Source organism: Marmota marmota, unplaced genomic scaffold (assembly GCF_001458135.2).
Source record: "Marmota marmota marmota unplaced genomic scaffold, marMar, whole genome shotgun sequence".
In the NCBI taxonomy this organism is placed as follows: Eukaryota; Metazoa; Chordata; class Mammalia; order Rodentia; family Sciuridae; genus Marmota; species Marmota marmota.
The window spans coordinates 50973857-50996977 of NW_025999990.1; the positions used below are offsets into that span (position 1 = coordinate 50973857).

Here is a 23121-nt window from a genome sequence, read left to right on the forward strand (position 1 = left end):
GATTTTTTTTTTTTTTTTTGTACTGAGGATTGAACTCAGGGGCACCACTGAGCCACATCCCCAGCCCTATTTTGTATTTTTTTATTTTAGAGACAGGGTCTTTCTGAGTTCTTAGTGCCTCACCCTTGCTGAGGCTGGCTTTGACTCACTATCCTCCTGTCTCAGCCTCCCTAGTCACTGGGATTATATAGGCATGCACCACCGTGCTCAGCTAGGATGTTGCTTTTGTTCATGTAAGGGGTGAACTATGTTCTATACACTTGATATGTGTGATCTCTTTTGATATTCCCAAGAGTCCTATGAAAGTAGTCCACTTTTACCCCTCTTTTTACCAAAGAAGCTCATCAAGCTTCAAAGGTGTGTAAGTTCACCAATCGTGGGAATTGTAGAGCTAGCATCAGGGTCTGTAGATTCCCAAGGCCCTGTTACTATCATTTAATACCAAATATGAGTGTTAAATAGCTTTGGAATAACCAAGAAAAAAATTCTGGGAGAGAAACTTCAGATGGAAGCTAGTAACTCTAAAGCTCAGATCTTCTCAAACTTCCTGGGCTGTGTCCTCCAAAAGTCGTAAGTCCTCAGAGTTTTGACCCCATGGTTTTCATGGTTAATAATTTACCTGTTGTCCACCACAATCCCATTAGATTCCCAAATTTTGTACCTGAGCTATTGAGTTCTCCAAACTGCTTCCTCCTTTCAACCTGAATGTTTAGTCACTGGTCCTAAGAGAGGCCCATCTAGTGGCCTCTACAGCAGACTGGAGGGCAGAGGCTCTGTTGATGGACACTTGGCATTTCTTTGGGCACTTTGCCTGAGTTACTCTCATATATGCCACATGTTGGAAATGTCCTTTATGTATTTCCTCATAGAAATTGGGTATGACTTAGCCTCAGTAATGCTCCATGAGAATAATTGAGTTTTCCTAAAAGAATGATTTATCTTCTTAATTGGCATCTAACTCAAGGTAAATGAGATTCCAAGAAAATATGGTGATGGGGATTCACACACCAATTTATTGGACCCCAACAATCTGTTTTTATTGTTTTTGTTGTATTGTTTAGTGATACTAGGGTTTGAACCCAGAATCTTGTACATGCTAAGCAAACACTTTACCACTGAGCTATATCCATAACTCTTTTTAGATTTCATTTTGAAACAGGGTCTCACTAAGTTGCTGAGGCTAGCCTCAAACTTGTAATTCTCCTGTCTTAACCTCCTGAGTTGCTGAGATTACAGGTGTGTGCCAACATTCCTAGCTTCCATCATTGTGTTGATTTGTTTTCCAGTGCTAGAATGTAAATACTAGGCAAGAGATCTACCACTAAGCCACACCCCCAGTTCACGTATATATTGTTTTGTTTTATTTTGGTTTTTTGACAGTCTGTTTTTTTCAGTTTTATTGATTTTTTTAAAGACACGACAGAGGAATGCATTACAGGTCTTATTACACATGTAGAGTTCAATTTTTCATATCTTTGAATATAGAGTATGTTCATACCAATTCATGCCTTTATACATGTACTTTGGGGTTTTTTGCATTATAATTTTTTTGCATTACAATTCTTATTACACATATATACCACATTTTTTCATATCTGTTTATATATAAAGTATATTGACACCCAATTCGAGTCGTATGCTCTTTTTAAGTGTTTTGGGTATAGACTGAAGAGAGGGATAGCTGGGTCAAATGGTGGTACCATTTCCAGATTTCCAAGGAATCTTCATACTGCTTTCCATATTGGCTATACCAATTTGCAGTCCTACCAGCAATGTATGAGTGTACCTTTTTCCCCACATCCTCTCCAACACTTATTGTTGTTTGTCTACATAATAGCTGCCATTCTGACTGGAGTGAGATGATATCTTAGAGTAGTTTTGATTTGCATTTCTCTGATTGCTAGAGATAATGAATATTTTTTTCATATATTTGTTGGTTGATTGTATATCCTCTTCTGAGAAGTGTCTGTTAAGGTCCTTGGCCCATTTGTTCATATTGTTTTGATAACCAACTTAGCACTTGACTTCAAAGAGGAAACCTTAGAATCCAGGTCATTTTTAGTTGTTCAAGTGTCAGTTTAGCCTAGGCTCCGTGGCTGGAAGGAACATTCTTTTGGCTTCTATTGCTTTTTACTTCTTTCATGGACTCATTATTTGTGAGGGTGATACTTTCCTATTGTATCCTGTTTAGGAAGCCTGATTTCACTCACATCCACCTGAAGGAAGGCAGGCGGATTAACTTAACAGGTGCTGATACATGATAGCCAAGAAATGCAATATATAGAGACCAATCTGCTTTTCATGGGCAAAATACATGTCCAGTGTTCTCCTCTAGAGCTGGATGTTAGCCCACTCTTCACCACTAGCCTACACAGTTGGCCCTCCATAGTCATAGTTTCCACATCCATGGATTCAACCAACCTCAATTGAACGTATTTGAAAAAAATGTTGCATTTCTACTGCATTTTTCTTATCATTATTTCCTAAACAACACAATATAGCAACTATTTACACAGCACTTACATTGTACTAGGTATTATAAGTAATTTAGGGATGATTTAGAGTATATGGGAGGATGTGCATAAATTATATGCAGATACTAGACCACTTTCAGTTAGAGCATTGATGGATTTTCATTTCCACACAGGGTCCTAGAACCAATCTCTCAGATACCAAGGACACCTGTGTCTCCTTGGATAAGACAGATTCACTTCTTAGTATATACACTCATCTTTCCACTAAAAGAAAGAATACTTAATGAACTTCAGTTTCCTAATTCTTAAACATATCTACTGAGTTCACATTAATAATGTAGACTCTATTGGAAGCCATAGAGTCACTGTTACCTCTGTACTTACTTCATCAGGGAAAGGGAATGAGCCCATCTCAAGGATCTGCCTGGCAAAGAATGCCCTGGGCTTCAAGACCCCAAGACCATGAATGCTCTTCCCATCCTGGAAAATGCTACTTCTAGGGTGTCTGGGGCTGGAGGGGAACATGGGGAGGTCATATATAAGAGAGGGAAGGAAGATTTGCTCTCTTATTTTCTTTCATTTGTGGTAAACATAACATAAAATGTATTATTTTAACTACTTTTTTAAGTATAGAGTTTAGTGGCATTAAATACATTCAAATTGTTGAGTAGCCATTACCACCATCCATCTCCAGAATTCACTTCATCTTGCAAAACTGAAACTGTAGCCATTAAACAACACGCCATTCCTCCCTCAACCCAGTCCTTAATAACTACCATTCTTGGGCTGGGGATGTGGCTCAAGCAGTAGCATGCTCGCCTGGCATGCATGTGGCCCGGGTTCGATCCTCAGCACCACATACAAACAAAGATGTTGTGTCCGCCGAAAACTAAAAAAATAAATAAATATTAAAAAAAAAAATAACTACCATTCTTTTTCTACCTCAATGAATTTGAACATTCTAGATACCACACAAGCCAATCTCTGTAGTATTTATCCTTTTGATGGAGCATAATGTCTTCAAGGTGTACTCATTAACAGATTTCAAGTCCACAACTAGACCACTGTCAGCACCCCAGAAAGCCCCCATTGTTTCTTGTCCTGATCACAGTTTGCCCTTTCTTCCATTGAAACAGTGACTATCAAGACTCATACCAGGTGGCACACACCTGTAATCCCAGCACCTCGGGAGGTTGAGGCAGGAGGATCATAAGTTCAAGGCCAGCGTCAGTAACTCAGTGAGGCCCTAAGCAACTTAACAAAGACTGTCTCAAAATAAAAAAAAATGGAAAGGGCTGGGAATGTGACTCAGTGGTTAAAGGTCCCACTCCACTGCCCCAGGTTTAATCCTTGGTACCAAAAGAAAAAAAAAAAAAGACTCTTGCACAATTTTTATTCTCATTTTTCCTGTTTCTCATATGCTCTAGCAGCATATTGCAAGAGAAGTAGAATGTATACAACAAATGCAAGCTACATATCTGATTTTAAATTTTTTAATAGCCACACTAAAAAACAAAAATAAAAAAGTGAAATGTATGTAAACATATTAATTTAAATGATATATTTACCCCAATATATCCTAAATATTAACAGTTCTACAATTTTAATCAATGTAATAATTGTAAAGGAAACATTTTATGTTCTGTTTGACTCCAATATGGTAGCTGCTAGTTAAATGTAGTTAGTTAAATTTAAATTCATTAAAATAAAGTTTAAAATCCAGTTCCTTCATCATTCTAGGCACATTTCATGTACTCAGTAACTGCATTTGGCTATTGACTGTTGACCTAGAGAGCATATAGACCATTTCCATCAACACAGAAAGTTCTACCAGAGGGTATTAGCATGTACTCTTTGGTGTATGGCATTTTTTAATATTTTTTGGTTCAACTTTATCTCATCCCAGTTTTTGTACATAGTTATATTTGTTATTTCTATTAGCAAATAGCATCCCACTTTATATTAAAACTAAAATTTAAAAAGATACATGGGCAAGACCAGACATCTTGGATGATCTCAGACCAATGGCCATTCATCAACATAGCAAAGAGTTAAATACCTTTAAATAACCTTTCTTGCTTGCTGTGTGTTAGGCATGGTCACTGCATGTAGCCCTGCAAAGTGCTATGAATGGAATCCCTAGGATTTGACAGTGTGACTTTGGAGAAAAATGTCCTTCAGATATTCCAGATGTATATGACCTGGTCTTTGGCTATAAGACGTTATAATGTAGTAGAATTATTTTTTAAGAGAAGAAAAAAAATACTGTAATACATACAAAGACATAAACAATCTCAATTTACTTAAAAAATATGCTACACATCTGTAATTTAGGTCTCTCCATCATGAGAGTTGTTAAGAGCAATCTAATTTAGAGAATTGGCAGCCATGTGAAACCTGAGGATGGAGGGGTAAATTGAATTGTAGGATATAATAGAAGAACTACTTCATTCAAAGGCTTTGTGTTTACAAGATGAGAATTCAAACTTTTCAAAGTCTGAAGTTTCTAAATTGAAGGTTCTAGAACAACTTGAGAAGCCCAAAGGTGGTACATCACAGAGAATGGGCAGCATTTGTCCTGAGGTTCTAAAAGAAGTTCTGACAGGACAATGCAGTATATCCTTATCACAGGCCTTCTAAAGACTGGAAGGCTCTAATATATTGCCTGCCTATAAAACAAACAAACAAAAAAGTTGGGCTGGGGTTTTGGCTCAGTGGTAGAGTAGTTGCCTGGCACATGTGAGGCACTGGGTTCGATCCTCAGCAACATTATAAATAAATAAAATAAAGGTTCTGTGGAGGGAAAGTTTAAGCATACAGGAAGATAAAAGAAATCTGAAGGAGTTGACTAAATGTCCAATATGTCCATGATTCATTCTATTTTTTTTTTGTGGTTATAGATGGACATCATGCTTTTATTTTATTTGTTTATTTCCATGTGGTACTGAGGATGGAACCCAGTGCCTAACACATGTGAGGCAAGTGCTCTACCACCAAGCACAGCCCCAGCCTGATTCAGTTCTATTGCAGCATCTTTAATTCAGAAAGCTCCAGTGGCTTCACCAGGGGATTGCTTAAGCCCCACTCTAAAATAGTTGTAGGTCTAGCTCTTCCAACATGTACAAATGCCAGAATAACCCACGTGTCCAGTGCACCAGTAACTCAACTCCCTCACCACTGACATGGGCAAAAAACATAAAGGGAGCTACAGGTTTTAAGTAAAGTATGTCCTAGGAAACGAGTTCCTAAAGTAGATCTCCATGAGGAAACATGCTGACTGCATGACCCATTCCTGGGGCTTCTGGTCATCTCCTTTGGATATCAACTGTCAGTATAAGGAAAGTGTGGGAGTCTATTGCATAGCAGACAGTAACACCTGACATTTATCCATCACTTACTGTATACCAGGCTTTTTTCCCCTAATCTCTTCATGTGTATTATTTTAACCATAATTCCATGAAGTAGAAACTATTTTTTTCCCATTTCCAGAGATGGAAGTTGAAGCACAGAGCAATGAAGTAACTTGCCCAAAATTGCCTGTGAGAGAATCTTGCCCCTCAGCAGGGATTCCAACCCACCCAGCTGATCTCAGAGATCACATGTACCACATTCTCCTTTAAAAAGAACAGAAAGACATGACTTCCTCTAGGTCCGTCCTGTAGATTGTCTGGTCCAGTTTCTAACCATATTTCAGATAAATTGATAAAACCCAACTCAATATGAGGCTCTGTTGTGACATGAAATGAAAAGCTCAATCAAGGAAGGAAACTTAGAAAATCAACACAGATTTCCTTCTTCCTACATTGTTGACAACAAACAAAACATCCAACAGAAAAATCAAACTTCAGGAACGAACAAAAAATTGCAACTTTGATCCATTAGCGTGTTATACCGAGAAGAGGTCCTGGTCAGCACTTGGCCCAGGGATGGGGGCAAAATAGGCCAGCATCTGCAGCTCTCCTGGCTCTTACCTCAGACTCTGAACTTCTTCTCACCCATTAACTCAAATGAACTGTTGGGTTAACGTAGCATCAGAAAAAAGCAGTAACAGTTTGGTAGCAGGATCCCTCATCACTCTAGCAACACTGGAAATGCCCTTATGAAGCCACCTCTCTTCTCAGAAACCATAGGAGTTTCCTTTTCAAGAGAGCTAGTAGCTCTGATCTAAATAATGAGGTCTCATGTACACTTAAATACAAGGAAAGGTTCCTCTACTAAAAAGAGCATTAATTTAGCGAGAAAATTTTTATTGGTTGTGTTTGTTTTTGGTTTTATTTTTGGTTTTGTTTTTGTCAGTGCTAGGGATTGAACCCAGAGCCTGCACATGCCAGGCCACCACTTTAACACTAGATTATATATCCCCATTCCAAGGAAAATACTTTTTAAAAGTTTGTATTTTTTTTCAAAAAAAGAAAAGTTTACTTATTCAAAAAAATATTTAAAGAGGAACCTGCTATGTTCTAGGTCCTAATCTAGTGCAAAAAAGGAAAATACATGCCTTTACAGAGCTTTTAATACCTTCCTTTTCAAAATATTTTCAATGAAATAACTGACTGGATAGTATTTGTACAATTACAGCATTTATACAGTACTTTCTGTTTGTCAGATATCATATTTGGCAAATTATGTTTTTTATTTAATCCTTGAAACAGGTCAATTTCAGGCAGATTTTGCTATCCCTTTCTCTAAGTAAGATGGCCAATAGCAAAGTAGGAAATTTAGAATGTGTGCGGTATTTCTTTATCTTTCTGTCAGTTTTTCATTCCTGTAACAAAATGCATGAAATAAATCCACTTAAAAAGAGGAAAGGTTTATATTGGCCCAGTTTAAGAGGTTCTAGTCCATAATTGAGCATATAATGGAAGAAGGTGTGCAGTAGATCAAACTGCTGAACTGTGGTGACCAGGAAGTGGTTCAGTGGTAGAGCACTTGCCTAATACGTATGAGACACTGGGTTTGATCCCCAGTACTGCAAAAAAGAAATCAAACACAGATTGTGGCAATCCTGAAGGTAGCATATACATGGATGATCTCTGTGTCATAGGAGTATATTCCAATTCTTGGAGAAGCCTAACCATTTGCTTTGATTAATGGATGTTTTCTTTTTCTTTTTCCTTGGCAGATGATCATTCCCGGGTGAGGCTACAGACAATAGAAGGAGACACCAACTCAGACTATATCAATGGAAATTATATCGATGTATGTATTTTTAAACTCTCAGTGAACTCAGCCATTCTAACACATACCAGATTGCGTGTCTGCTATGAGATGGGCAGACACACCTCAGACAGAAACTAAAAACAAATGTATTAATGTTGCCCCATGCCCCATAGAACTTCACAGTTACTACACAGTCACTCCTTTTCTCAAGTCAGCCTGTTCCTTGGTGAATTTCTCTGATGTTCTGTATTTCTCTGATGACTGTCCCATGCTTATGTGGACTAAGATATTTTTCCCCTCTTATTTATTTATTTTTTCAACTTGTAATTATTCAACACTTTTAAAAAAATCTGTTTGCATATTAATGGAACAAATCTCTCTAATTCCTAATGCAGTGATTTGCAATCTCTTGTCATCAGTGCACTTTTAAGTTGCCTTCAAAGTAGTCTGCAGCTGTTCACCAGGACTTCCAACGAAAGCAAGACGTGTCATTAAATATGTAGGCTGTTTAATTATTGAAGATAGCTTCTTTGTTCATTCTGCATCATGTTAACTTAATGTTTTACATTAGGATAAATTCTTTAGGAGACAGCCTGTTTTCAGTTGAAATGAATGAAATCAAAAGTAGCCTGAAAAAAATCAAGTGAAGGTTGGAATTCCCTCCAAGGCCCAAGTCCACATTAAACATATTTCAGCTTCTTTGTAGTTCCCAAGATATACTCCATGCCTGGCCATCACCTTATTTTTTAGGCTAGCAACATTTCCAGGGGCAAGTTTTATCCATCTTATGCAGGCTACACATCTTCAATCCCCAAATCCAAAACACTCCAAAATTTGCTCTCTTTGAGCACTGATACAAGTCCAGAGTGGAAAGTTTCACATCTGACCTTGTGTGACAGGTAATAGCCAAAAACAGGCACACAGCACACAGTTTATTCAGTATCTCCAAGGGGGGAAAAAGTCTCTTCTGGCTCCTTCAGTTTTGATGCACAAACTTCACTTCTTGAAAACCAAAAGGTGTTTAAAATATTGAGTAAATACCTTCAGGCTATATGTATAACATATATAAGAAAAAATGCATTTCATGTTTAGATTTGGGTCCCCTCCCCATATATCTCATTATGTATATGCAAATATGCCATCTGAAGTCTCAACATTCCAGGTAAGGGATGTTTAACCTTTATATTGTTTCTTGTTTTTCTGGGGTTGAATAGGACTTGGGTGCTATGAAAAGTAACTAGCACCATAATCTCTAGTAGTTACCTAAAAATAATTTATGAATGATATTTTTAGTGCTAATTAGAAAACTTTTGCTATTTAGTTATAGCTTGACAGTTTTATAGATTTGTGGGTGGAGCTTCAGGATTATTATTGGAAGAATAATTCATATCTCATTCATCAAAAAACCTTATACCATTTTGATAGTGGCCAAAATAATACCCACTCCCAGTTTGACTTTTTTAAATCAGGATTTCTTCCTAAGGTACATTGTATTTATTTCACTATTCATGGTAGTAAAAAGAGATGACCAAATCATGTCAACCCTTATAGCCTCACAAGGTAGAAGCTGAAATATGAAATGTCTTCTCCAATTCCCCTCACCCCGAGGTCAACTATAAAATACCTTCCCCTAGGGGCTTCCATTGAACACTGTTCATCTTCTAGTCCCAGCTCCAATGGTCTCTGCTGGATCCTTGAGCATAGAGCACAGTTTCTTAGTCACCTGGAATATGCCTGAAATATATTAAACACTTAAATGTTTGATGAATCAGTGACTAAAGGAGTCTGTAGGATCTGAGTAGGCATCTAGAAGAGGTCACTTGAACTAAGTTTGAAATAGTGGATGGGTAGACATACAGAGGAGAGAAGACCTTATAGCTCAAGGAAATAATATGAGCACAACTTTAAAATACCTGATAGACAAGTGTTAATTTTGACAGAGAGGAGAGTAATTACTCAATGACCACTTTATTCACTTGATCAGTCAAATCTTACTGAGCACCAGTGTTGGAGTTATACCTGTGAACAATTCAGATTAAAAACAAAGCCAGCTGAATGAGGTGACACATATCTATAATCCCAGTTATTCAAGAGGCTGAGTCTGGAGGATCACAAGTTCAAGGCCAGCCTCATCAACCTAACAAGGCCCTGTCTCAAGATAAAGAATAAAAAGTACTGGGGATGTAGCTAAGTGGTAGAATGCTACTGGATTCAATCCTCAGTACCAAAAAAGCAAAACAACAACAACAAAAATAAACTGTTGGACATGGCGATGCTTAGGCTGTAATCCCAGTGGTTCAGGAGGCTGATTGCAAGTTCAAAGCCAGCCTCAGCAACTTAGCAAGGACCTAAGCAACTTAGTGAGACCCTGTATCTACACAGAAAAATAAAATAAAAAGGGCTTGGAATGTGGATTAGTGGTAAAGCACCACAGGTTCAATCCCTAGTACCAAAATAATAATAATAATAATAATAATAATAATAATAATAATAACCACCACCACCAAAATAATAATAACCAAAATAATAATAATAACCAAATAATAATAATAATAACAATAATAAATAATAATAATAACCTTCTGATCTAATGAGGCTGAAGTAATGACAATAAGTAAAACGAGTTAATTTTGTATGGTATATTAGAAGGTAGTGTGTACTATGGGAAAGTAAAGCCATTAGGAGACATAGGAGTGTTAGGCTTGGAGGTGAACTGCAGTTTTTAATAAAGTGACTGCAGTCAGTGTGAAGGTGACATTGGAGCAAAGAAGATGAGGGATGGATCCATGTAGATATCTGGAAAAATCAACCTGAGCAAAGGGTTTGTTATAGAGCTTACCTAACAAATCTAAAGAAAAACAAGCAGCAGGTGTTGGTGGAATGGTATTGGGGGCAACTGGGGAATAAGGAGGAAATGAAGCGAGAGGCCATGGAGCCAAGTAATAGAAATGATGGCAAGACCTTTGGCTTTCAGTGTGCAAGATGGGAGTGATTTGATGGATCTGAGCAGAGGTCTGACTGCAGAGAGGAGAACAAACTGTAGGTGGGTAGGAGCTGGAGCAAGGAGACCTGCTAGATGACTGTGGAAGTAATCCAACGGGAGTGGACAGGGAGAAATGGGATCCTGGATCTATATTGAGGGCTGAGCCCATGGGATTTGCTGGCAGATTGGCCAAGGGTGTGGGAGGTAGATAGGGGTCAGGGATTCCTTTAAGAGATGGGATTGCTGTTTTCCCAGAAGTCTGTGGGTGGAGCAGGTTTGGGTAAGAAGAAATGAGTTCAATTTTACACATGTAAAAAAGTAATGCCTATATATTAGGCATCCAGTGGAGTGATAATCAGGAAATTGACCCACATCCAGATTTCAAGGGAAAGGTTGGGGTTAGAAATAAGAGTATAGGATTTGGGACTGGGGTTGTAGCTTAGTGGTTGAACTCTTGCCTCACATGCATGAGGCACTGTGTCCGATCCTTAGCACTACATAAAATAAATAAATAAAACAAAGATATGTTTTTAAAAAGACTAGAGGAATTCCTCAGGATGTGGATGGTATTGAAGGCTATGGGCCTGGATCAGATGACCAGGAGAGTGAGGGTAGACAAAGGAAAACCCAAGAACTAGACATTCCAACATCAAGGGGAAAGGAAGAACCTACCAGCAAAAGAGAAGGCAAGTGGCCAGGGAGGGAGAAAGGGAGGAGAACCAGCAGAGTCCTGTTGTGGAAGCAAGTGGAAGAAGTATTTTAAGGGGATCCTTAGTATTCATGAAACTGATGGGTCAAGTAGATGAGGACTGGGAAATGACTATGAAGTTTAGCAACATAGTTTGTTCCTATATGGTGCATGACTATAGTTTATCAGATGTGTCTTTCCTATCTGCTGACACCTTGCTAGTCATTGGACATAGAGAATGAATAAGTCAGACAGAGTACTTGCATTATGAAACTTTGTCAGGTACTGGGAAATGAGTGTCTATTTTATATAGGTCATGATTCTATAATTTGAAATCTACAACCAGTCAGATGTATAAAAAGAACTTGTTTGCTTTTGTTTTTCATTTTTTACTTGTTTTTAAGAACAAAACTAATTTTACAGATACACCTTTAAGATATCTTAGATTTGTATATTCTTATATACAGATTTGTATATTCTTTCCAAGTTTCTTTTTTTGTGTGTTCCAGCTAACTTAGGCACAATATTTTGGGTCATTTCAGAGGACTGAAATGGACAGCATTAGGTCCATGAAGATATGTTACTGGATATAATTTTTCTGACTTGGCTTTGTCTTTCCCAGATACTTATCCTACAATTTCTTTGCCACCTGCTTTTTTTCTCCCAATTTTCATCTTACTTGTTTCTTCTATGGTCCTGATAAAAGGAAGGGGTCTTACAGAATTTTTGTTTCTTGAAATTCCTGACCCTTGGGTACAACATCATATCATGGTGTTTAATAGTGTTTTAAGAATGGTTTTGAGTATTACTATTGATGGAACTATCTACTCCACCAAAACAGAATATGTGTAAGCCCTTGGCACTTTGCCAATAACATCCCAAACATAAATGAAATTCTATTGCACACTCCCACTCTGTTTGCATCTTAATAAGAGTGATGGTCACTTTTTTTTTCAGGAGATCCATAAGTTGTTAGTGTTTATTGCTCATCTATCATCTCATAGCCAATATACAATTAAGTTACTCACGCCTCCTGTGCAACCATCAAAACAGTTATATTTGATGCACCTTCACTTATTAAGAGAAACTCAGTGGTTGTAGGCCTGGCCAATTTAACTTTCAAGTGAAGCAGCTATTGTGTTTGTATGTGCAAATCATTTCCACAAATTTAGCATATGACTTCTGTGCTACTTATTGATTTTATCAAATATTCTTTATTTTTAGGGCTATCATCGACCCAATCATTATATTGCTACCCAAGGTAAGTTTATTTCAGCTTGACATCTTTCTTTGGTTGCTTATTTACCATTCTCTAACATTTCATACCTACTCCACCCTCCCTCAAGAAGATATGGCACATGCAATTTATTGTAGTTCTAGTCATCGAAATGTACAGTCTTATTTTCTCATCAGAAGTTCTGGCAATGTAACCATTTAGTTAGAACTTCATGTTGAGATCATTAAAGAAATGTGTTCATCAATTCATTATTGAGTTCAATCTGTCTACCTTAGGAATTAGTGTGACATTTACAAAAATAGATCTATAGATATCCATTTAACAAATATGTACTGACTGCTGTCTGTGCAAAGAATAGTACTTGTTGCTGCTGGAGAGCCAAGCTCAATCTGCCTAGCAGCCCCTTCTCCAAATGTTTGTGTTTATGAGGGAATATGTGGGTGCCCTGTGTATACTGGAGTATGTGAAATTCCAGGTAATAACTGTGAAAGGCACAGATAAGATGCTAGGGAAGTTTGGAGCAGAAAGAATTGCTTTCAGGAGAGATAATCCAAAAGCAGCAGAGGTGCAGTTTGGAGAGGGAGGACTTGCAAATGAAGAGATATTACACAAAGATCTGGAAGCAGCAAATTCATATTCCCAGGTTAAAAGCAATTGGTGAGTCCCTTTGGTTAAAGGAAACCAAAAATAAAGTTAGAGGAAAGGTCAAAGAAGCTTATGGCAATAATATCTTCTCTACTAGGTCAGATCATATTGAAGAGTGAGGGTCCCAAGAGTGCTGAGGTTTTAGAGAAGAAGGCATCATATTGGATGAGTTACTAAGTTAATATAAGATAAACTAAAGAATTGCTGAGAAGCAGAGAAGACCTAGTTAAGGCTGACTAGCATTATTATAATTTCTGCATCATTCCCAGTAATAGAATCCAGAATCTGGAGCAGGGAGAACAAAAGGATGTTGCCTGCCAAAGAGTAGAAATTAGCAGGAGTTGATACACAACAGAAAGCCAGGAGAAAGGGAATCAAGGATGTGAAGAAAATCCTGGTTGGAAAGTGAAGGTTTGGAGGCAGGGAGATCAGAAGGATCTAGTGGACCCTAAGGGGAGGGAATAGTTAATGGATGGAGGCCAATTTTGGTAGATGAGTCACAGAGTAAGAGAAGAACGAGAGAGCAGAATTTCAAGCATTAGGGCAGCAGTAGAGCTTATTAGAATTTTCTGCTGTGGTGGGAGTGTTTTATAGCTGCACTGTCCAGTATGATAACTGCTAGTAACATGCGGCTACCGAGTACACTTGTCCCTCTGTACTTGTGGGTTCTGTGTGCACAGATCCAACCAGAGTGGATCAGAAATATTCAGGAAAAAATGTTGTCTGTACCGTATATATATTTTTTTCTTTTCATTGTTCCCTAAACTATTTACATTGTGTTAGGAACTGTAAGTAATCTGGAGGTTATTTAAAGTATACAGGCAGATGTATGTAGGTTATATGAAAATACTATGTCATTTTATTAAAATACATGAGTTTCCTGAGACTTTGGCTTCCACAGGGGGTCCCCAGCACCAATTACCCAGGAATAATGAGGAAACAACTATGCTAAAAGTAGCTACTGTGAATGAGGAACTGAATTTTAAATGTTTTTATCCGTATGAATAGCTGTATTTTTCTGTTTCCCTGTAGTGTTGCCCAGCAAATCTTAGCATGGAAAAACTGGGTAGCACCGGAAGGTCCACAGTCTCCCATGATCACTGGGGACTGTGCACCCTGGCTGAGATGATCTGCTTAGACTCCAAATGTCTTTCTTCCTTTGTGCCATGAAATCAGTAATGGCTCCTGCCAAAGGGGCTTTGCTGACCAAGTGCAAGCTCTCCTGTAGGCTGCCCAGTGTGCCCCAGCACATGGCAGGCCCCACATAGGAGTTGCCATGATCTTAGAAAGCACACACCTGGCTCAGGCTCAAGTGCTTGAATCTGGGATTAAACAAGGACCTCTGAGTTCAATCCTAGGTGCTTTCTGGACCTGAACTAAATTGATGAGTGCCTTTAGAGGAACCCATTGTTAGTTCTTTGAAATTCATTTTCATGGCTTTCAAAGTGTTCTAAGGTAGGCATCATAACATTTGATGTAATAAATTTGATGATAATTTTGAATTAGTGTTTTTATAAATACATATGAAAATTCAATTGTAAAGTACACAAAAAACTCCTGAGCTGGTTATCTTGGTTAGAAATTCATGTCTTTATAAGTAGTATGAAAATAAAAGTTAAACCTCATTTGAATTTTCAAAACCGAGGACTTGTAGATTAATGTGACTCAACAGTCAGCTAGAGATTGAAACCCCCAAATCTATGTATGGCCCCTCATTTGGCTTCCCTTAGTTGATTCTCTCCCTAAGAGAGATTATTCTTTGAAGAAAAGTACCATTAGAGAAGTCACTTTCTGCAGAATTAATTTGATTGAGACTTAATTGCTCGGTAGCCCTCTTCAGTGGTATCAACCTGTCAGGTGTTAATGAGCAAATACATTTTAGGCAACTATGGAACAGCAAATGCAATCCATTTGTAGGGCTACTTATCTGCCCATAATGGAGAAGCTCATGCCTAATGCCCTGTTTACCAGACCATGGTGGCCTCCCTTTAGTGCAGACTGGACTACAGATCAGAATTCTCAAACATCATTCTTATTGGTTCAGGGAGAGGTAAAAAATGAATATTTTTATTCTAACATTCATTCAAGGCTATATGCTGCATATATTCAGACCACCATGCTCAGATTAGAAAGCTAGACTCTCTTTTCTAACATATGCCACAAGCATAATGCAATTAATGGCCTTAGATGGCCAGTCAAAACGATAGCCAATAACCTACAGTGATTGGTGTGGAGAGGTAAAATTTGTTCATGGATCACCTTCATTAAAAAAAAAAAAAAAACACAACCATTTCATTCTAAGAAGTCAACTAAATAGATGATAAGGATTAATAGGAAATGCCATTTTTTATTTTATATGTTCTTTTTAGATATACATGATAATAGAGTGTATTTTGACATATATACATGGAGTACATCTGATTCCAATTAGGATCGCAACCTTGTGGTTGTACGTGATGTTGAGATCACTGTGGTGTATTCATATATGTACATAGGAAAGTTATGTTAGAATCATTCCACTGTCATTCCTGTCCCCTTCCCTTCCCTCCATTTCCCTTTGTCTAATCCACTGAACTTCTATTCTCCCTGCCCCTTGAGTGTTAGCATCCACATAAGGAAGATGACATTTTAAACACTGTCCTTGCTCTTTTATCCCTTTGGCTTCCCTTTGAATTATGGCTTCCCTTCCATTATGAAGTTTAATATGAACTTCATAATGTATGATTGACTGGACATTAATACAATTGTAACATTCAAGATTTAGGATTAGCAAAACAAATCTATCAAAGGAGAGGAAGTGGTATCTATTACCATATGCTTAGAACCAGGACAGAGCTAGAATTTCAAAACCAGGGCTCACAGTGAGGGCCAGAAGAGCATGCAGGTGGGTATTCTAGCCCAGAACTGATCATAGTTCACAATCAAAATACAACCCACAGAGACAGTGTGGGATGCAAGCTGGATGAAGAACATTAAGAAGCACTTCTCCACACTGATTGCAGAGAGCACCTGCTGGCCTCATGGTGGGCAGCCAAATGGGCCTGGAAAAGTGTTCTTTTTAGTATTTCATTTATTAAACTAACTTCAATAGAGTTTTGCTTTAGATAAATCAGAAAGGCAGTTGTGAAAGAAGATGTTGCAGGTCTCTGGCACATGTATCTGTGTGGGTTACACATGTGGAGTCCTTCTTCACTTCTATTTACATGTTTTCCTGGCATCAGTAATTTTTATTTATTTTACTTTTTAATTTTTTAAATGTTATCATTTTTAGTTGACACAAAATAATTGTAAACATTTGTGGGAGGTACAGTATGACCCTTTAATACATGCAAACAGTGTGTAATGATCAGTTCAGGGTAAAATGGCACATGTGTCACCTGAGACATGTATCATTTCTTTATGTTGGGAACATTTAAAATCCTTCCACTAGCTATTTTGAAATACTCAATTGTTGTCAACCATAGTTATACTACTGTGATATGGGACATTAGAAGTTATTCCTCTGGGACTGGGGTCACAGCTCAGTATTAGAGTGCTTTATGCATGAGACCCTGGGTTCCACCCCAGCACCATCACCACACATACACAAAAAAAGTTATTCTTCTAATTCAACCACACCCTATACTTCTTGCCCATCAACAAGGCTTTTCTAGAGCCATTTATGCACTAAAAATCCCCTTAAAAAGAGGATCATGCCTAACACTCCCAGTCCTGTCTACTACAAGCTGACCCCTCAAAATCACATGCTTAGTTTCTAATAAAATGGATCTAGGATCATCCCCTTCCAAGTTTCACTACCACATTAAAATAGAAAATTTTCTTTCATATAGCCCTATTATAAAATGTGTTTTAGCCACTAAGCCACTTCTACCCCCTTTTATTAGAGCTTTATGGTTATACATAGTAATTATATTCATCCCAACAAACGCATACAGGCATAGAAATCAATATCAGTTCATGATCCCTCCTTTTTCCCATCTCCCCCCTTCCCCTTCTTCTTCTACACTACTAGATTTCCTTTCACTGGTCTATTAATTTTATTTGATTGGATCCTTATGTAATCTTATCCTCCACTCCACCTTTCCTTTATTTTACTCTAGCTTCTGCATATGAGAAAAAACATTTGACCTTTGTGTTTCTGAGTTCGGCTAGTTTCACTTAGCTGGATATTCTATATTTCCTTCTATTTACTGGAAAATGCCATAATTTCATTCTTTTAATGGCTGAGTAGAATTCCATTCTGTGTAGTATATGTGTGTGTGTGTATACACACACGTACTACAATTTCTTAACCCATTCATCTATTGACAAGCATCTGGGTTGATTCCATAATTTACCTAATGAAATGTACTGTTATAAATATTGATATGGCCATGTCACTGTAGTATGCCAATTTTAGGTCTTTTAGAAAAAAAACCCAGGAGTGGATAGCTGGGTCATATGGTGGTTCCATCCTTGTTTTTTTGAGAAATCTCCAAACCGCTTTCCAGAGTGGTTGTACTAGTCTATCATCCCACCAACAATCTATAAGTGTTCCTTTCTCCCCATAATCTTGCCAGCATTTATTGTTGTTTGTATTCTTGATCATTGCCATTCTGACTGGAGTGAGATGAAATCTTAGTGTAGTTTTAATTTACATGTACCTAATTGCTAGAGTTGTTGAACATTTTCTTCTTATATATATTGGCCTTTTGTGTTTCTTCTATTGAGAAGTTTCTCTTTAGTTCTTTTACCCATTTATTGATTGGGTTATTTGGATTTTTGGTGTTACGTTTTTGAGCTCTTTGTACATTATGGATATTAATCCCTTACTGAATGAATTGCTGCCTAAGATTTTCTCCCATTTTATAGGGTTTCTCTTTGCCCTCTTAATCATTTCCTTAGCTCTGAAGATGCTTTTTAGTTTGACAGCATCCCACTTATTGATTGTTGGTTTTTTCTTGTGCTTTGGGGTCTTGTTAAGGAAATCTGTGCCAGCACCTATATGATAGAGTACTGACCCTATGTTTTTTTCTACTAGTTATGAGGTTTCTGGTCTAATACATAAGTCTTTGATCCATTTTGATTTGAGTTTTGTTCAGGGTGAAAGATAGGGTTCCAGTTTCACTTTTCTACAAGTAGCTCTCCACTTTTCCCAGCACCATTGTTTAAAAGGTTGTCTTTTCTCCAAGATATAACTTTGGCACCCTTGTCCAACATCAGACAGTTTCAGGTTTGTCGGCCTGACACTTTTAAAATATTTATTTATTTTTTTAAATATTTATTTTATTTATTTTTTAGTTTTCAGTGGACACAACATCTTTGTTTGTATGTGGTGCTGAGGATAGAACCTGGGCCACACGCACACCAGGCGAGCGCGCTACCGCTTGAGCCACATCCCCAGCCCTAAAATATTTTTATATTAAGACTGAGTCTTGCTAAGTTGCTTAGGGCCTCACTATGTTGCTGAGGCTGGCTTTGAACTTGTGATCTTCTTGCCTCAGTCTTTCCAGCTGCTGGGATTACAAGTGTGTACCACCACACCCAGTGTAAAATGCCTCTTTTAATTAAAATAATTTTAGAAGTCCTAACAGAAACTACAGACTGTTAATATCCCTACCTTTGACTCTTCCTGAGTACAGGTATGATACCCACTATATTATTTCTTTTTTTTTTTGTAAATTGTGCTAATTTGACAGGATTAGTCAGTTGGGATTCCGATCTTAACCTGGCTCTTGCTATGTGGAGTCTCTTGTCTCTTTCAGGAGTTTGTTCTGTGCAGGACCCTTGGGCAACCCTGGAAACAGGTGTGAGAACAGGGAGATCCCTATACCCAATGCTTTCTATAAGACTGCCTCATGCTTTCTATAGGACTGCCCAGCCTTGAGTGCTCTCATGGTTCCTCACCTTAGGAGACAAAGAACTTCTTTGAGTAGCTGGTATGATGTAAGATTTTCTCCTCACAAAGAAAATTTCATGTATACACTTATTCACAACATTTTAATTTGAGGTGGTTCATGGATACCACCCCCACAACCTATTCATGAATTATCTCCATGAAATTCAGGTTACAAACTTCACTTAAATCAAAAACTTAAAGCCATTTTGGAGCAGGACAAGAAACCCAAACTTAATTAACTTAAAAAAAAAGATACTTGTCAGGTGCTAAAAAAAAGTCATAGATTTCTTACAACTGTACAGCTCTTCTTAGAAATACATTTCTAAGAACTTCAAAATTTTTATTAAATTTATAAAGTTGTAACTAAAATGTTTAATAATCTGATTCCTTATTGAAAGACCATGGAATAGAGTTGTTTGTAATCTTCAGTATTTTGAACCATTGTCAGTAAAGGTCTGTGTGTACATTGTGTACATATTTGTCTCAGGATTTTTTTGGGGGGAGGCCTATATGTTATTCTTTTACATTTGTTCCCCAAAAGTTTAGCATTTATATTAAAAATGCAATTTTAGCATTTATGTTAGAAATTATTCCCTCTTGATGACAGGAAACAGAACCCATGGCCTACTTTTATTTCTTAAAAGCAAAATGTACTAGAAGTACCACAGTCAGAAGGCCTGGGCCCAGATTCTTTTGCTGCTTCAGAGAAGTTACTAAACTTCTTAAATTTATTTAATGTAGAGTCCTAGTGTTTGGTTAAACTAACAATGACCAGGATAGTGCTTCCTGTGTGCCAGACAACATTCTACACATTTATATATAAAGTAACTAATTTCATCTTTACCCTGAATATTGAGGATAGGAAATATTGTTGTCCCCAACTTATAGATGAGTAAACTAAAGTAGAAAGATTTGAATTTGCTTAGTCACAGACAGAGGAAGTAGAAGACCCATGTTCATATGCAGACTATTGAATGCTAGCATCAATATTAATATTTACCTCACTATACTGCCTCCTAGAGGCCACTGTGGAAATTAAATGTATTCACATATATAAATACATAGAGGTACCTGATGCAGAATAAATGCCATGAAGATGTAAGCTCTTGTTAATGAGAAACAGTATAACTTCATGATTAGGAACAAGGCTTCTGAAGCTATGGTGCCAAGATTCAGACCCTGACTCCTCCTTTATAACCTGTATGACATTAACAATTACTTAATATCACGATGCTCATTGTAAATGAAGATGATAATAGTTGGTCTTGCAGAGTTGTCATACAGATGAAGTGAATTAATATTTCTAAAGCACTTAGAGCAGTGTCAAATACCTATTAGTTGCTACAAAAAATTTGATAAAATAACATTCTCCTTCACTGACCTTAAAAATGCACTAAAACCACAAAGAGTAGGTCTTATTAATTAGGTATGTTCACACTTCCAAGTGTAGTAGTCTTGTGTAAAATTCCTAACTAGCTAGTGACATGATATTTTTTTCTCCCTAGTGAATAACCCTGGGCTGTACATTTTTAGAAGACTTAGAACAGTTTCTAGATACTGTGGCCTGTGGAGAATTGACCATCCATACAGGTCCTGTGTCATGTGCCATTGGCCTTCTCACCACCTGTCTTTTATGCTCAGAGACTCTGATGCTCAATGTCATTTTTCAGGATGCTAAGTCAGATGTCAGACACCACAGGAATGGAGATAGAAAACCTGATACCAGGTCATCGTTTACAGTAAGAAATGTAACTATCCCTCAGACAGAACTGCTCACAACCTGGTGGGGCCATTCTGTGTCTGCAGCTAAAGAGGAAGATGCCACGGGTGCTTCAGGACCAGGATATCAGAAAAGGGGTTTCATTTATTCATTCATTGGGTGGTAACAACCACCTGGTAGTCAGCCAACTTGACACAGATACTCAGTAGAGAATGGGTGCATGAGTGCATAAAGGAGTTAGCATGCACCAATCAGATGATGGAATATTTCAGAGGCAGGAAGGATGTCTCATGTTGGTCTGACCAAGCATATGCTTCCAGGAAATACCTTGATGTCATTATCTCTGACATCTCTGGCTATTTGTTTCTTCAGTTAAGAGCTGATCACCTTCTGTTTTTAGAAACACTTTCTCTTCACATGTGTGAGTAAATCCAGGCACTTTCTTTGGAGATAGTCCATCCTGTGAGACTCACTTTGCTTATCTTTGCACTAATCTTATTTGTACACCCCAACAAACACATTATAGAGTCAGTTTTGCCCATGATTCTACTTTGTCCATAATTGAAAAAGAGAAACCAAAAAAAAGTTTCCTCTAGACACTTGCAGAGAGAATCAAGCTTTACTATGAAAATAATAAAAAGGCAGAATAAAGGTTTATTGTAGACATATTTACAGATCCTCAACCCCTGCACAACAGTGGAAGGTGCTCTAGTGCTTTCTTTCCATTTGTTTTTCATCTGTTTCTCATGAATTTTTTCCATGGGGTATAATTTTAATAAAGATTTTCAAAAACACAAATATGGTTCATATTTTCCCCACTCAAAATCCCCCTCCAGGTTTTTGGAGCAGTTCATATTAGTTCACTTTGCTTTCCTGGGCAAGTCATTCTTGAAACAGAATGTTCTCAAGGCTTCCATGAAAGTCTATGGGCTCTGTAAAGAAGATTTTGTAATGTGACATTCTGTCTTCCAAATGGAGATGAACACTTGAAATTATTTCTAAGTACAATCAAAAGAACTTTATTTTTTAAATCAAGAGCTTAGCCTTTAGTAAACAACTTTTGTTTTTATTCTTTCAAACATCATGGGGGTTTGGGTTCATTTGTTATATCCTTTTGGAGATTGATTTAAAAGTAGTACCTAGTGAAATGTAGTATTGTCTAGTTTCCAATATTAAGTAGGGAAACTTTGAAAGAATGTAATTTATACACAGGCAAAAGTGACCCTCTCCCAATGAGGCTAAGGATTCCAGCCACTCTGAGCCACAATGTGTGGACTCACATGCATCTTATACCCATCTGTGGTTTTCCCAGAGAGATGAACAATTGCAATCAACAGCTTATCTAGAAACTTTCTTCAGTTTGTCTTCTTCAGATTAATTTCCAAAGATACTGGCTAATTAACCAAATGACCCGTTTCATAGATGTCTGAGCCCTGTGCTCTTAATAAACTTGCTCTTTGGCAGTGAGAACATTTAAAGATAGGTTGTAAATGAAAAGATGAAGGTAAAAATCAATCTTGTTAAATCACTAGCTTGTTATGGATGTCATGAACAGAAATGGATCCTTTGAAAAATAAAACCTAAATTGAAGAAGAGTAATTTGAAGACAAATGATGCCCTATTGTTAAGAAGGTGCCCAGTTCTAAGTTGTCTCAAACAAATGCTTTAAAAAAAACTTTTATTTTATTAAATTTTATTTTATTTTGATGTTTATGGGGTATAGAGTATTTCAATATATGTACTCATTATAAAAAGATTACATCAAATGCTATCTGTCACCTCAAATGCTTATCAAACCTTTGTGGTGAGAACATTTAAAATCCTGTCTTTTAGTTATTTTGAAAATAACCAAGTATCCATTAATGCATGAAAGGTTTTTTTAAATGTGCTATATGTACCCAATGGATACTGTTCAGCCTTAAAAAAAAATTAACAGGAAATCTTGTCATTTGCAACAACATGGGTGAACTTAGAGGATGTTATGTGCCTAGAGGATGTTATGTTAAGTTAAGTAAGCCAGACACAGACAAATACCATATGCTTTTACTTATATGTATTTTATAAAAAACTGGAACAAATGCTTTTTAAATCTTTAAGAGAATTTTAGGTGTATGCCTCATTTAAAGTAGAAAATTATAGATTCTTTTAGAGCTGGTAGAAACTTTAAAAGTCTCACAGTACAGTTTCCTTGTTTGGTAGTTGAAATAGTTGGAATTGAAAGCAGAAATTGATTTAAGTGTTCTTTATTTTTATAAGTGAAAATGAGTCCTGTATGCAAAAGTATGTATATATATATATATATATATATATATATATATATATAAGATGTGTATAAG

The 23121-nt window shown here is 37.2% G+C and overlaps 1 protein-coding gene across 17 annotated transcripts in view; it reads left to right on the forward strand.

Moving 5' to 3' along the window:
• Ptprm (protein tyrosine phosphatase receptor type M) overlaps nt 1–23121 on the forward strand; it is an 825349-nt gene that overhangs the window by 726356 nt on the left and 75872 nt on the right. For all 17 annotated transcript variants that reach the window (XM_048806549.1, XM_048806555.1, XM_048806560.1 and 14 more), the window contains 2 exons: nt 7597–7673; nt 12530–12566. In XM_048806549.1, the coding sequence (XP_048662506.1) occupies nt 7597–7673; nt 12530–12566 (114 nt within the window). The remainder of the gene's footprint in view (nt 1–7596; nt 7674–12529; nt 12567–23121) is intronic.